Raw genomic sequence first — 14070 nt, 5'->3', positions numbered from 1 at the left:
GCCTCGTGTGGTTAGTGGCGCCAGGCGTAGGGGGGAGTTAGAGCCAGATGGTGAGGCTGCAGCCGTCGATTTAGCCCTTATGACTGCCCAGTGTTCTTTCTGCGCCAGTCAATCTGGGAGGATTATTTCATTGAAACGTATTTTATTCTTTGGCATTTTAAATACATTCATTTTGAAAATAAAAAATATAAAAGATGAACAAAGATGTGTTAATGAAAATAAAATGATCTGTTCTGTAAAATTTGGATTCAGTCAAAAGGCTGCCCTTGAGGGTGTGGAAGGCCGCAGGTCCCCGTCCCCACTCCAGGACCTGAGCCAGGTGAACACTGCTAAGGTAGTGCAAGGTGGCATGTGATAAACATTGTAAGGGGGACCAACAAGTATCGCTTGGGGAGTTTACAGATAGGAGAATTTGTTTCTCACTGCAAAGAATCTGTTTCCATGGGAGTGGCGATATTGGAGCTGGCTCTCAAAGCATGAGCAGAAGATGAGCAATTCCAATTCCTGATAAAATTCAGATTTTCATTTGCAAGCGGCAGTGCCGGCCTGAGCAGATACATCCAGATGACATTATCATACGTGTCTGTATCGGGACTGTGTGCTGTCTTATAGTTCAGAATGTTATAATTACATTTGTAATCCTTCTTTCTGCAATGATATCATTTACTTCCAACACAAGCCCAGATTGTGTGTGTGTTAAAATGCACAACCCGCCAACTCCGTCGGAGAGCAGAGCCAATGTCAGGGCACATTTTGCTTCATTCTCCTTTGAGAAAAAAAAAAAAAATCTGGTTTTTGAACTTTTAGCAATGGCATCTTAAATCCGCAGTACAAATTGCCAGACCTTGAGAGGCTAGGAAACTCTCTCTGGGTCAGGATGCGAGACACACAATGGGGGGTGGGGGCGGGCTCATTTTCTGGGTGGGCTCTAGACTCTTGGTTCTTAAGCGAGGATGTGATCTTAATCACCCGGGTGGTTTGTTAGTTATGTGGATTTTCGGGCCCCACACTCAGAGCTACCTCAAGTCTATGGCAGGGACAAATATTTAGGCATCCTTCACTGAGTACCTTCCACTGTTCTCAGTCCCTGCGAATAGGATAAGGATCAGGAATAGGAATAGGGTAAGTGAGGCTGCGGCCAGAGAATATGAGCCTCAACACAGAGCCCACGGCTCAGAGCCGGAGGCAGGTGTCTGCTCACCTGGCCAGGAGCACAGAGAAGACGAGGGGGCTGCTTTGATCCCACCTAGAGATTCTGAAAGGCCTATGAAGCCACAGATAAAGGGAGCGGCGGTGTGTCTGGGGGCCCACCCTCTGCGCAGGGCCCTGGCACCGCACAGCCGGTGCCCTGTTTGTGAACGGGACGGCCCCTAATCCTGCCCTCTCCTTCCTAGCTCTGGCGGAAATTTGCTCGTCTCGCCTGTAACTTCGTGGTCATCTTCATTCCCTGGGAAATGCGCATAAAGAAAATCGAGAGTAAGTATTTGCACGTGGAGGAGGGGCGGGATGCAGGGCCGTGGCCGGTCCATGGCCCGAGGAGAGCCTGGCGCGTCCTGGTCCTTCCCCGTGTGGCCTGGGGCGCCCCCGCAGCTGGGGCGCCGGGCTCCCTGGGACAACGGGGGAAGACAGGATGCCTGCGCCCACCACCTCCCGGGACGGGGCAGTCCCAGGTGGTGCCTTTCCACATTGCGATGTTCTCCCAGCTCACTCTTTTATCAGACACGGCCCTGTCCCCAAAGGGACCGTGTGGAACCCGCGAGGATGCGTGAGAGGGCAACACGGCACTGCAAAGCGCAAATGCAAAAAATCCGCATTTCCACAGACGTAATTGTGACCATTTAGAAAATATATGCTAGCCACAACAAGTAAGATATACAACATTTGGGGGATGGACATGCTTGAAGCTCTTACTCGAGGGGGGAAGGAGGGTATGGGCAATATAAGTAACCTTAACACTTGTACCCCCATAATACGCTAAGATTATATATATATATATATATATATATATATATATATATATATATATAAAATAAAAGAATCAACTTCTTTTGACAAAGACTTAGCTATTTCTCTGGGACCTAATTTCAATAAACAGCATCCTTGTCACCAAAAAATAAAATAAATAAAATAAAATCTGATCCAATCTTCAAAAAAAAAAAAGAAAAGAAAAGAAAATATATGCTAGCCAATAAATAAATCACATCCACCCTCACACTTACAAACACACACACAATGCCAGGAAAAAACAATAAGTCTGAAATAAATAAAGCTGTAAAACTAGACCACAGGGTGTAAAAGTCTTTCGAAGGGACATGGGAAAATTCAGTGTTTGAAAGATGTTAACTTTCCCAAAATCAATTTACAGTTTACTGCAATTCCAATAAAAATCCAAATATATTGTTTTTAGTATTCAACAAAATGATCATAAAACTCACATGGAAGAAAAACATCCAAGAGACTAATAAAAAAAAAATGTTTTAAGGAAAAATGCAAATTAAGTTGCACAGCCAAGACATTAAAATACATTCTAAAACAGGGGTCCTCAAACTTTTTAAACAGGGGGCCAGTTCACTGTCCCTCAGACCGTTGGAGGGCCGGACTACAGTTTAAAAAAAAAAAAAAACTATGAACAAATTCCTCTGCACACTGCACATATCTTATTTTGAAGTAAAAAAACAAATGGGCAAAAATACCCGCATGTGGCCCATAGTCTGTAGTTAGAGGACGCCTGTTCTAAAAGCTACAACAATTGAAACAGTATGGCATAGTGCAGGAATTGACTGACAATTCACACACACACAAAAAAAAAATAAGCAAGAAGTTCAGGAACAGAGAAGAATACACACAGGTCTTTACCATATGATGATTATTAGCGGGTCTAAATTATTCCATAACTATTGCAGAAAAAGTTGATTTGACTGTTTTAAAGAGCAAATTTAATTCACTTTAAAATTCTATTAAATATTTAAATACATTAATACAATAGGAAATGTGTAAGTATACAATAGGAAACCATGGAAGAATTTAAGAAAGTGTAGATGATGTCATTGGAGAATGGAGACCTATCTCATCATAAAAGTGAAGGAAGAAATCATTGAGGAAAGTGTTATTGTTTTTAATTACATTTAAAAAATGTAGTCATAAAAAATAAAGCTACGAGTTAGATGACCAATTGGGAAAAACATTTTCAATATTTAAATAGAATGAAGCACTTTCATACCCTGCTGTTAGAAATGTAAATTGGGACAGAATTTCTAGAGGAAAGTTATAATATGTACCCAAAGTCTTGAAAATGTTTATATCCTTTGATAAAATGCTTCTATTTCCCCAAACCCAGAGAAAACAGCAACAAAACCATAGCACGCTCTGTGGCCAAGGCTATTGGTGCCCCACTCGGGTCCCCTTTACCTGGCGGGTCACCTTCCCCTCGGCTGCTCTGAGTGTGGACAGCTCCCTTCTCTGGAGACCTGCCCTAGGCCTACCTGCTCCCAGGTGTGAGGCATGTCTCACCCCACCCCCTCACCCCCACCTAGAGCCTGGAGCCAGTGACTTACCTACAGGGGGCATTCAAGTTGACCCCGTGCTCCCAGTGGGAGCAGGCCTGTGGGGCAGCTCCCCGTGGGGTCAGACCACACCTGGCTCCAGCAGGGACCACACCCCGGCTCAGCTCCTTCCCGGCCCTCCCTGCCTGCCCACCCTCCCTCCGGAGAGCACCTCCTCCAGCAATCTCGCCTAGCTGCCTCCCTTCCTCAAGCTCTGCTTCTAGGAGACTGGCCTTAGGCAAAAATTATTTATGATACAACTGCTCACCCTACTGAAAACTGGAAACTTCCTAAATGTCAAGCAGTGGGGGATGGGTTAATTAAATTGTGGAAAATTCACCTGATACAACCGCATTTTTGGCAAAAGAAAATATCTGTACTATACTGGTAACTGAAGATGCATGCTGTAGAGAGATGCCAATTTTATACAAAAAATTTATAAATATAGAATAATAATGGAGGGTTACACTAAAAGTTTAATAGAAACTAATTCTAGTAGTGATTTTAATTTAGTGATCTTGGAATAGGTAAATGTTTTTGTTATCCTTTTGACGTTCTGTGTTTTTTTGTACTTATTATGACAAACATGAACTAGATTAGAAAAAAGAATTCAAGAGATTTTATTTTTTTAAGTATGACACAAACACACCTGCTCCGGAATGTTGTGAAATTATCACCTACATCCTTGACTGACTTCTGTGAGCCTGGATTTTCTCAACAGATACAGATTTGTTTTTTGCTATGCCTTTTATTTTGGAATAAGTTTAGATGTATAGAAACGTCACAAAGGAGACCCCTGCACCATTCACCAAGTTTGCCCTCTTGTTAACACCTAGCAAAGTGTTTTGTATCTTGAAATTAAGGCCAAAGGACCTGAGAAAAATCCTTAGAATTCTCAAAACGATGCAAAATAGGAAATAAATGCATCCAACTCTCAAAAGATGCTGACACATCTTCACATACATGAAATGTTGAAAATTTGATAAGACCCTTTTAGGTGAATATGTCATCAGAGAAATGATCATCAAATAGTATTTCAGGCAAACTAGGGATTTTTTTCTGCATACTGAACTGGTAGGTGTCTGTGGGCATCTTGGTCCACCTGAACCGGCGTTTGGGAAGGGACCGCTGATTGGTGGGACGATGGCGTTCTCACTCTGCGTCCGGCTGATGCAGGGCAGATGAAGGTGTCTTTGTGGAGGGTTTCTCGCATGGCGAGGACCTTACCTAAACTGCTCTCATGATCTCGTCTTTCTGCAGGTCATTTTGGGTCTGGCGTTGCCTCCTACTTCATATTCTTGAGATGGCTGTTTGGAATCAACATCGTGCTGGCCGCGATGACAGGTGCTTTCATTGTCATTCCAGAGGTGAGCACCGGCTCAGGAGAGAAAGTGCCGTTCGTTAAGAAGACGGCAAAGCATAAAAGATCGCCCCCCTGGTCCCTGCGGGAGGGCACTGCGTGTGTTGAGACAGCGCTCGGCAACTTTGCTGTAATCCCACGGAGCAAATATTTGAGGCTTCCTGGTCCGTCTGCCGGCACTCCCCCAAAACCGGCCACGTAGTGCAAAAGTGGCCATAGGTGATATGTCAACCAGTGAGTGTGGCCGTGTTCCAATACAATTTTATTTGTGAGTGTTAACATTTGAACTTTATTATAATTGTTCTGTGCCACAAGATATTATTCTTTTGATTTTTTCCCCCCCCAACCATTTAAAAATGCAAGAACCATTCTTAGCTCCTGGGCCACACAAAAAGAGCTGATGGGCTGGGCTGGGCCTGTGGGCCACCTTGCCGACCCAGTGTGATTGTAAAATAAAATCCATTTTTCAACCAAACTTCATCGTCACACTGTGCACGGGCCACATCCCGTCTATCATAGAAATCTCGGGGCTTCAGTAACCACCCATAGAAGCCACGGCCGGCCCAGAGAGAGCACACACGCCCGGGCAGACCGCCAGGGGTCAAAAAGGAAACTGGCCTAGCCGTGATTGACGCCCCACCCGCAAGAAGGAGGCAGAAACCACCCCCTGAGACATCCTGTGCCTGGCGTCTTCACGAGCACACGGAGATCAGCCTCCCCTCTTCCCCGGTCCCCCCGACCCCGAAGAGCGCGTGACACCCTCTCCTCTCTCGCCAGCTGCTCGCGGGCCAGCCCTCTGGCAGCACGGCCAGGAAGTCCATCCCCAAGGAGCAGGAGGGCTCTGCCCAAGACCTGGACACCGTCTGGTCCCTGGGGGTGAGGCTCACGCTTGGCCACACTCTGGCCCTGGGGGGGGTGGTGGTGAACGGCCACGGCCCGGGGCCCGGGAATCAGAAGTGACACGGGGCGCTCTCCTTGCAGGGCTACCTCCAGTACTCCGTCCTCTTCTACGGCTACTATGGCAGGGAGCGGCGGATCGGGAGAGCTGGCTACCGGCTGCCCTTGGCCTACTTCCTGGTGGGGATGGCCGTGTTTGCGTACAGCTTCATCATTCTCCTAAAAAAGTACGATAGCTTCGTTCCTCAGACTGCCTCTCGAGAATCACGGCGCGTGCGCTCTCGTGCGAGCTTGTCAGTAATTCCGTAAGGTTAAGGCATGACACTAACCGCGCCCATTTCACAGGTGGAGAGACTGAGGCTAAAAGAGGTGTGTTCATTTTTAACCAGCACTTGCTGAGCAGGGGCTGCCTTGTGCCAGGGTCTGCGTTGGGTCTGCAGAGACAAGAATGCTATAAACTAACCAGCTGGTGTGATTTGAGACAATGTAGTGGCTGCGCTAACGGAGGGAGAAACAATATGACCTAGGTGACCAGAGGTTGCAGAAACAAAACGTCCTCCTTGTCTGTGAGTTTGCTAAGACCGAGCTACAGTTCCACGAAGGCCAGGCCAGCCTGTGCTATGTGCGGTTGACTCCTGTATTTGCCACTGAGAGGAGTTGCCCGGCCAGGGTCAGCAGCGCCACCCCACCCCCACCGTAAGGCCTGCAGGGACTCGCCGTCCCTCCCTGGGCCTCGTGTGTAAACTGCGAGGGGGCTCGGGAAGTCCCCCGTCTCCTCCCGGCTTACCCAGTGCTTCCGTGCGGGGGCCGGGCACATGCAGACTGGCGGGGGGGGGGGGGTGCGGCTCCAATCCCCAGACCCCGCCTGTCCCCTGGCCCCACTTGGGTCGCCTGCCGCTTCTGTCTGAATAGGACGCCCCCTTCCCTGCTGCGCCCACGTGACATGGTAGCAAAGTGCAGACGGGAGAGCTTGGGGTGAAAAGCAGACAGTAAACCAATAAACAAACAGCCCCTGAGGAGGTGCGCGGTGACTTGGGGTCCTTCGGTTCCCCCAGAGCTTTCCAGCTTAGCTCCCCCTGGCCGCACCTGGGAGACTCAGGCCCTTTCCTAGATGTTGCGACCTAACACACTGACTGCCACGTGAGTTGTATCTAACTCAGGCTGGTTTTCAGCCCGGAGCTGCCTGAAGCAAAACCCTGCATGCAGTTGGTTCGTGGAAATCTTACGTGTTGATGTTCTCATTGTTACAGTCAACGCTGACGATTTAACTCTAAAAACGTAGATTGCGTTGCATATAACTCACGCACAGAAAATATTAAAAAATCAACAGGTTAGAAAGGATCGTTTTGTTTTAATAAGACACCGTGGCCCCAGGTAAAAGCATTTTTTTTCCTAGTGTGGCCGTCGGCCTGCCGCGAGACTAAATCAGAGCGAACCCGAGAGCAAGCCTGGACGGGGGCGAAAAGCTCGTGCCGGGACGTGCTCTAGGGAGCAGCGGCTTCCCCTGAGGAGGGACCCTGAGTCCACCTTCAATATCTAAAGGAATGTCACGTGCTAGAGGGACGCGGCGTGTTCCTCGGGACCCAAGGCGCAGAGTTCGCACGGGCAGGAGCCCCGGGACTGGTTCAGCTTAGAGGATTTTGTTTCGCAGCCACAGCTATGCAGAGATGGGAATAGCCGGGGGACGCACCTGCAGGGGCCGGCTGGCTGAAATCCAGTCGGTGCCCGGCAGTGACCGAGTGGCTGCGTCCACCCGGCAGGGGCAGCTTCTCCCAGCTCACGCCAAGGCCGCGTGGGGGCGAGCGACAGCCTCCCGTGGGTGGGTGGGCTCCTTCCTGCGACTCCCCTGACCCTCTTTCTGGCTCCTCTTCCGCAGGATGGCTAAGAACTCCCGCACCAGCCTGGCCAGCGCCTCCAGAGAAAACTACACCTTCTGCTGGCGGGTGTTTTGCGCCTGGGATTACCTCATCGGGAACCCGGAGGCCGCGGAGAGCAAGACAGCCGCCATCGTGAACAGCATCCGGGTGAGCGAGCGGCCCCTGCGGGCTGCGGGGCGGGCGGCGCGGGTCCGGCTCTGAGGCCGCGTGCCAGCCACGCGCGGTAGCACCGTCCTCCTCCCGGCGCTCACCGGCCAGGGCCGCTGTTTGCAGAGCGAGCTGAGCATGCCCCAGGAAGCACACCACAGGGGCCCATGGAGTGCAGGAAGAACATTCTGGAACTTATGTTTGTTTTCAATGTTTTATTCCATCCTTTTAAGTCTTCAGTTTGTATGTGTTTGATAATTTACGCAACGGGTTATTACCGTGTTGCGTGTACATAACCTGAAAAGGAATAGATCCCTAAATGTGGGGACTATAGATGTTTGTTTTTTTTTTAACTTAGAAGACAATCCAGTCCAAAGCATTCAGGGACTTGGGTCTCCTGAACCACACAGACAGCTCAATGCTGCCCTATTTCGAAGAAAGATAAAAGGTATTTAGACGATTTGAATCGTCATACATATGCCATGTCCATCCCCTCTTCCCAATCCCCAATTTCCCTTTCTCAATTACTTATTAGATAATTGACATCAAATCCACTTACAGCAGTAGAGTCTCACAGAATAAAGTCTTAGACATTGAAGGTATGAGTTAAATTACTGGGTAGATTATTTCTGGTGATTTAGGATTAACATTCTGACACACACACACACACACACACACACAGAGCCAGAAACTCTTCCTTGGGGCCACAGTGTTTTATTACAAAAATAGGATGAAAACTTTGAGTGTAACTTAAAGGTAAACATAAATAGAAAAATGAAATGTATCGACTTCCACTCGTTTCACCCACGTTTTCAGAATTAAATTGGTTTTGAGTTAACTGTAGCAATAAGAACATCAACAAGTGAGATTTTATGCGTGCGTCCCGTGGCCCCTCGAGTTAAATACAGGTCTCCTGGCGGTTGGTGTGTTGACGGCGCTGCTAACCCGGCTGTGATGCCATGTGTGTGTTTTTCCTTGAAGGAGGCCATCCTGGAAGAGCAGGAGAAGAAGAAAAGCAAAAACCTGTAGGTATCAATACTCTCCACCTTCGATTCACTGATAAGCTTTCTTTCCATTTGGCACAAAGATTATCTGCACCTTGTTTTCCCAACTGCCAGGCCGCTCCTCTTTCTTCTCAGTGCCCATTATTCTAGCAAAGTGCTCCGAGAGCATGACCTTTGACCTTTCTGTGGCTGCGCGTCCCCCTCCTGCAGGCCCTGCGACCAGGGCAGAGGTGGGACTCCGACCGGCTTCCTAGTCTTTCACTTAGATAGCAAGGGAGGTATTTTGAATGCCAGCTTCTGGTCTGCCAAATGCAGCAACCACGTGAATGTCACCGAGACTCGTTCTATCTAGAAAAGAGTCTCGGGAGCCGTGAGACACAGGTGTCATCTGGCTGTGCTCTCAGGCCGTCCACCCGGGCGACTGCCGGGTTCTGAGGTTCACCTCGGGTCTCAGGAGCTACCGGGAGGGCGGCCCTTCCGCCAGCGCCCGCCCGCGAGGCCACTCCCAGGGAGGGAACGGCCTGTCCTCACACTGGCGCCTCCGCTCGCCCCGCCCTTGCTGGGTCTGCAGCGCTCACCGCGAGTCTCCGCAGTGCGCAGAGCCCCTCCAGGGGACTGGTGTGGACCAGGACGCGGGGACCGAGGGGGCACGCCCGGCCTCGGGACAGCGAGAGGCAGCGAGGGGAGCAGAGCTGGGAGAACGGATTCCAGCCCTCCTTGTCGTTAATGCCCACGACACGCCCCCGGCCTTGTGGGCCTGCACCCCTCACCGTGAAGGGAAAGACGGCGTCTGCCTTCTGATTCCTTATCTGCAGGTCTCCTCCGCCAGAGCTGCTCGTGATAATATCGCAGCGCGCCATGTTTTCGTTTTTGTTTTTTTTTTTTTTTGAGACAGAGTCTCGCTTTGTTGCCCAGGCTAGAGTAAGTGCCGTGGCGTCAGCCTAGCTCACAACAACCTCAAACTCCTGGGCTCAGGCAATCCTCCTGCCTCAGCCTCCCGAGTAGCTGGGACTACAGGCATGCACCACCATGCCCGGCTAATTTTTTCTATATATATTAGTTGGCCAATTAATTTCTTTCTGTTTATAGTAGAGACAAGGTCTTGCTCTTGCTCAGGCTGGTTTCGAACTCCTGACCTTGAGCAATGCGCCCGCCTCAGCCTCCCAGAGTGCTAGGATTACAGGCGTGAGCCACCGCGCCCGGCCCATGTTTTCGTTTTTACCGAGCGAGGTGACGTTTGTCGTTCCACGTGGGGGCGAGTCCCTGGCTGTGCAGAGGAAGGGCCGAGACGCGTGTTGAGGGAGGCACTGACACCTGCCCGAGGTCCCGGCAGGGGAGACCTCACGGAGCAGATGGTTCCCCCCTCGCCACACCTTCCTCCAGCCCCTGCTGCCGGCCAGGGCCGTGCGGGTGCCACCAGGCGCACACGTGGACCCCCTGCTGGTGTCCACGCCTGGTGCCCGGGGAGCCTCTGGGGCTGCAGCCTGGGTGCCCGCAGGGCCCCAGCAACACGCGTGCTCGCGCAGCCAGGGCGCCGGGTGTGGTGCTGGAGCTCACGCTCACGGGTGCCCTGCACGTGGGAGTGGGATAGACGCTTTCCTCTTTCCCGCTGGGCAGGCAGTTCCGAGAGGCATTTCGTGGGCCCCGCAGAAGGCCCTGCAGTTGCCTCTGCACGGCCTGCTCCACCGCGTGTTCTGGTGCCGATGGCTTCTCCCTCCGGCTCGCCTCCCCCAGGCCTGCACCTCCGCTGTCCGAGATGGCGTCTCGGATAAACCATTCACACCTGCAAGAGGGCCTGGGGTTCCCTGTCCAGGCCCACCAAGCTGAGACAGGCTCCAAAGCTGGCAGAAGAAGATGCCTTAAAAACAAGACAATCGAAGTCGGACAGTGAGGTGCCCTCCAGCGTTAGAAACGATGGGCGAGATTCAGATACAACTGGAAACACAAATGTAAATGCTAGAATCGCCATTGACTCAGAGACCTGCCCATACCAGGAAGGCACGCAGGAAGGGAGACCCCGTGAGAAAGACATGAGCCCCGTGTCCCGTCTTGTGGTGGTTTAGTTGCTCCTTTATTTACTCGTTCACCTAGCAAATATTTATTAAGTCCCCGCATGTGCTAAGCCTGCTCTAAGAGCTGAGGATACAGCAGGGAAAAAGACTAAAACGTTTGAGAGCTTAATTCTAGAGGGAAGACAGCTAAGAACCTACCAGCGAAATACAGTCGCCCCTCTCCTAGCAACAAGGAGCGGTCGGAGAAATGTCTTCAGGCACTGCCGTTGTTGCGGGAACGTCACGGAGTGCACCTACACGCACCTAGACGGCACGGCCTACGACACACTTAGGCCGCGTGGCACACGGCCTCTTGCTCCAAGCTGCAAACCCGTGCAGCGTGTTACTGTGTGCTGTAGGTAGCTGTAACACAATGCTTAGTATTTATGTATCAAAATACATGCAAACATAGAAAGGTACAGTCAAAGTATGGCATAAGGTGAGAGACGCTACCCCTGAGCGGGCTACTTACCGCGAATGGAGCTTGGGGGGCTGCAGCTGCTCTGGGTGGGGCCGCGAGTGAGCGTGGAGCCCTCAGACGGCGCTGCTCGCTGCTGCAGACGTTGTCAACACTGCACTCTTCGGCTACACCAAAGTTATTTTTTTTTAAGGTTTCTCTATTCCAGGACAAATTAGCCTTAGTTCTTTAGTTTACTGTCACTATTTTACATTAAAAACTTTTGAATTTTTTACAACTTTTTGACTCTTTTATAACAACACTTAGCTTAAAACACAAACACATCGTGGGGCTGTACAAAAATGTTTTCTTTCTTTATATCCATATTCTATAGCTTTTTTCTATTTTTATTTCTTTTTTTTTTTTTTTACTTTTCAAAATTTTTGTTCAAAACTAAGACACAAGCACACACGTTAGTCTAGGCCCACACAGGGTCCGGACAGTCAATATGACTGTCTTCCACCTCCACGTCTTGTCCCCCTGGAAGGACCTCGGGGACAGTAACACACCGGGAGCTGTCGTGTGTGCCACCTTCTGTGATGACAATACCTTCTTCTGCAAGGCCTCCCGACGGGACGGTCCTGCCTGAGGCTCTTTTACAGCTAACATTTTTTTAAGTAGCTACAAGGAGTACACCCGAACATAATGATCAGAAGTATAGCAAATACAAAACCCGGTGGCACAGCCCCTCATTACCGAGTATTACGCACTGCATGTAATCGTGTGTGCTGTCACCTCCCACGACTGGCACACGTAGGTTTGCTCACACCTGCGTCGCCGGCAGTGCACAGGTGATTTGTTGCGTTGCAATGTCACCAGGCAGTAGAGATCTTCCAGCTCCATCGTGACCTTCTGGGACCACCATCACCTGTGCGGTCTGTTGTGGACCAAAACATCGTCAGGTGGCTCGTGACTCTGCATGCTATGAGGTCAGGCTCGTTATATGGAGTGACGGGCAGAATCTTTCGTCCGCCCTCCCAATCCTCTCTGCTCCCTCCCTCCCCCTCTCTCTCTCTGCTGGACGGTTACTGGAACTCCTGCATCCTAAATGCACCGTCTCCAGGACTCCAGTTACAGGTGGCAAAGAACTGAAACCCAGGTACCTGGGCGCTAAACCCACTGTGGCTGTTTGTCTGTTTAAAGCCTCGCTGATGCCGGTTGCATTTGCGACGCACTGTCGATCTCTTAGGAGGTGAGGGCTGCCGGGGCGCAAGGGAAGAGCGCTGACTCTTCGGGGCAGAGCACCCCCTGAGCGGGCGTGCTCCAGTCCCCAGGTCTGTGCGTGGCGGTGCCCTGAGCACACCTGCCTCTCCCCCAGGGCCGTGACCGTCTGCCTGAGGGTCGTCGCCAACATCCTGGTGCTGCTGTCGCTGGCCGGGAGCATCTACCTCATCTACTTCGTGGTGGACCGGTCCCAGAGGCTGGAGCAGTCCAAGAAGGAGCTGACGCTCTGGGAAAAGAATGAGGTACCGCTGCCACTGCCCGAAGATTTTGATTCGTCTTCATTGGGAAAGATTTTGATTAAAAATGCCTTGGAGTGCCGGGCGCGGTGGCTCACGCCTGTCATCCTAGCACTCTGGGAGGCCGAGGCGGGAGGATTGCTCAAGGTCAGGAGTTCGAAACCAGCCTGAGCAAGAGTGAGACCCCCGTCTCTACTATAAATAGAAAGAAATTAATTGGCCAACTAATATATATATAGGAAAAAATCAGCCGGGCGTGGTGGCCCATGCCTGTAGTCCCAGCTACTCGGGAGGCTGAGGCAGGAGGATCGCTCGAGCCCAGGAGTTTGAGGTTGCTGTGAGCTAGGCTGACGTCACGGCACTCACTCTAGCCTGGGCAACAGAGTGAGACTCTGTCTCAAAAAAAAAAACAAAACCAAAAATGCCTTGGAGCGTTCACACTGTCTCCTACATGTGAGCCCGCCTGTGCCACGTCTGTTTCTTCCCATCCGTGCTTCCACGGCGTGACACGGCCTGCAGACTGGCGTTCACCTCTGTGCTGGATCCCATCCTGTGGATCCAAGGTGACCGGGCCCAGTTTGTGAGCACTTAGCTGGCCTCTGTGTGCCCACATTGCAAACAATGCTTCCAGGACCAGCTCCACACATGGCTTGTTTTTTAAACAATCTTTCCCCTCCTTGTGTGAATATTCCCCTAAATAGAAAATTACCAAGTAGACGGTTATGGACAGCTGAAGAATTCTTAGCATTTGCCATAGGACCGTTGTCCTGAAAGGTTGGCCCAGTTGACCTGCAAAGATTTAAAAGGCAGAAATAGCACAGGAACCGCTTCTCGGGCCACTTCTGTGAAAATTGTTGCCATCCTTTGGGGTTTCAAAAGCGGAGTGTGTAGGCGAGAAGGTGGTCATCAGTTTAGCCTGTGCATATTCGTCAGCATACGAAGATTTATCGAAATCCGAGACTGCTCAGGTGATCTTTTCCCACGCCTCTTTCTACTGTATGTCCACTAAACGGGTTTGTGTACAGGTGTGTTTGTGTGTTTACAGACAGGTGGATCGTTTTTTACAAGATACATCAGAAATCATTCCTTATTTTGGCTCACACATCTGTGCACCAGCTAAAACTCCTCTGTCTTTTGCTCTAAGCACAGGGAAACAAGAGCCAGGCATGACTCTCCAGATAATTAATCTTCCATGGACAGGGAGAATATTAGGTTACCTCTCCGTCTTCCCTTTGCTATTCATAATGGTTCCAGTTATTTCCACCTCCCACCCGA

At 50.5% G+C, this 14070-nt stretch overlaps 1 protein-coding gene across 1 annotated transcript in view; it reads left to right on the top strand.

Moving 5' to 3' along the window:
• TMC3 (transmembrane channel like 3) overlaps positions 1–14070 on the top strand; it is a 39179-nt gene that overhangs the window by 8022 nt on the left and 17087 nt on the right. The window contains exons 4-10 of the mRNA XM_012751863.2: positions 1395–1476; positions 4803–4909; positions 5680–5778; positions 5884–6026; positions 7676–7823; positions 8805–8848; positions 12654–12801. Coding sequence (XP_012607317.1) covers positions 1395–1476; positions 4803–4909; positions 5680–5778; positions 5884–6026; positions 7676–7823; positions 8805–8848; positions 12654–12801 — 771 coding nt within the window. The remainder of the gene's footprint in view (positions 1–1394; positions 1477–4802; positions 4910–5679; positions 5779–5883; positions 6027–7675; positions 7824–8804; positions 8849–12653; positions 12802–14070) is intronic.

The sequence above is a fragment of the Microcebus murinus genome, chromosome 7 (assembly GCF_040939455.1).
Source record: "Microcebus murinus isolate Inina chromosome 7, M.murinus_Inina_mat1.0, whole genome shotgun sequence".
In the NCBI taxonomy this organism is placed as follows: Eukaryota; Metazoa; Chordata; class Mammalia; order Primates; family Cheirogaleidae; genus Microcebus; species Microcebus murinus.
This window is presented reverse-complemented; position numbering and strand designations above follow the sequence as displayed.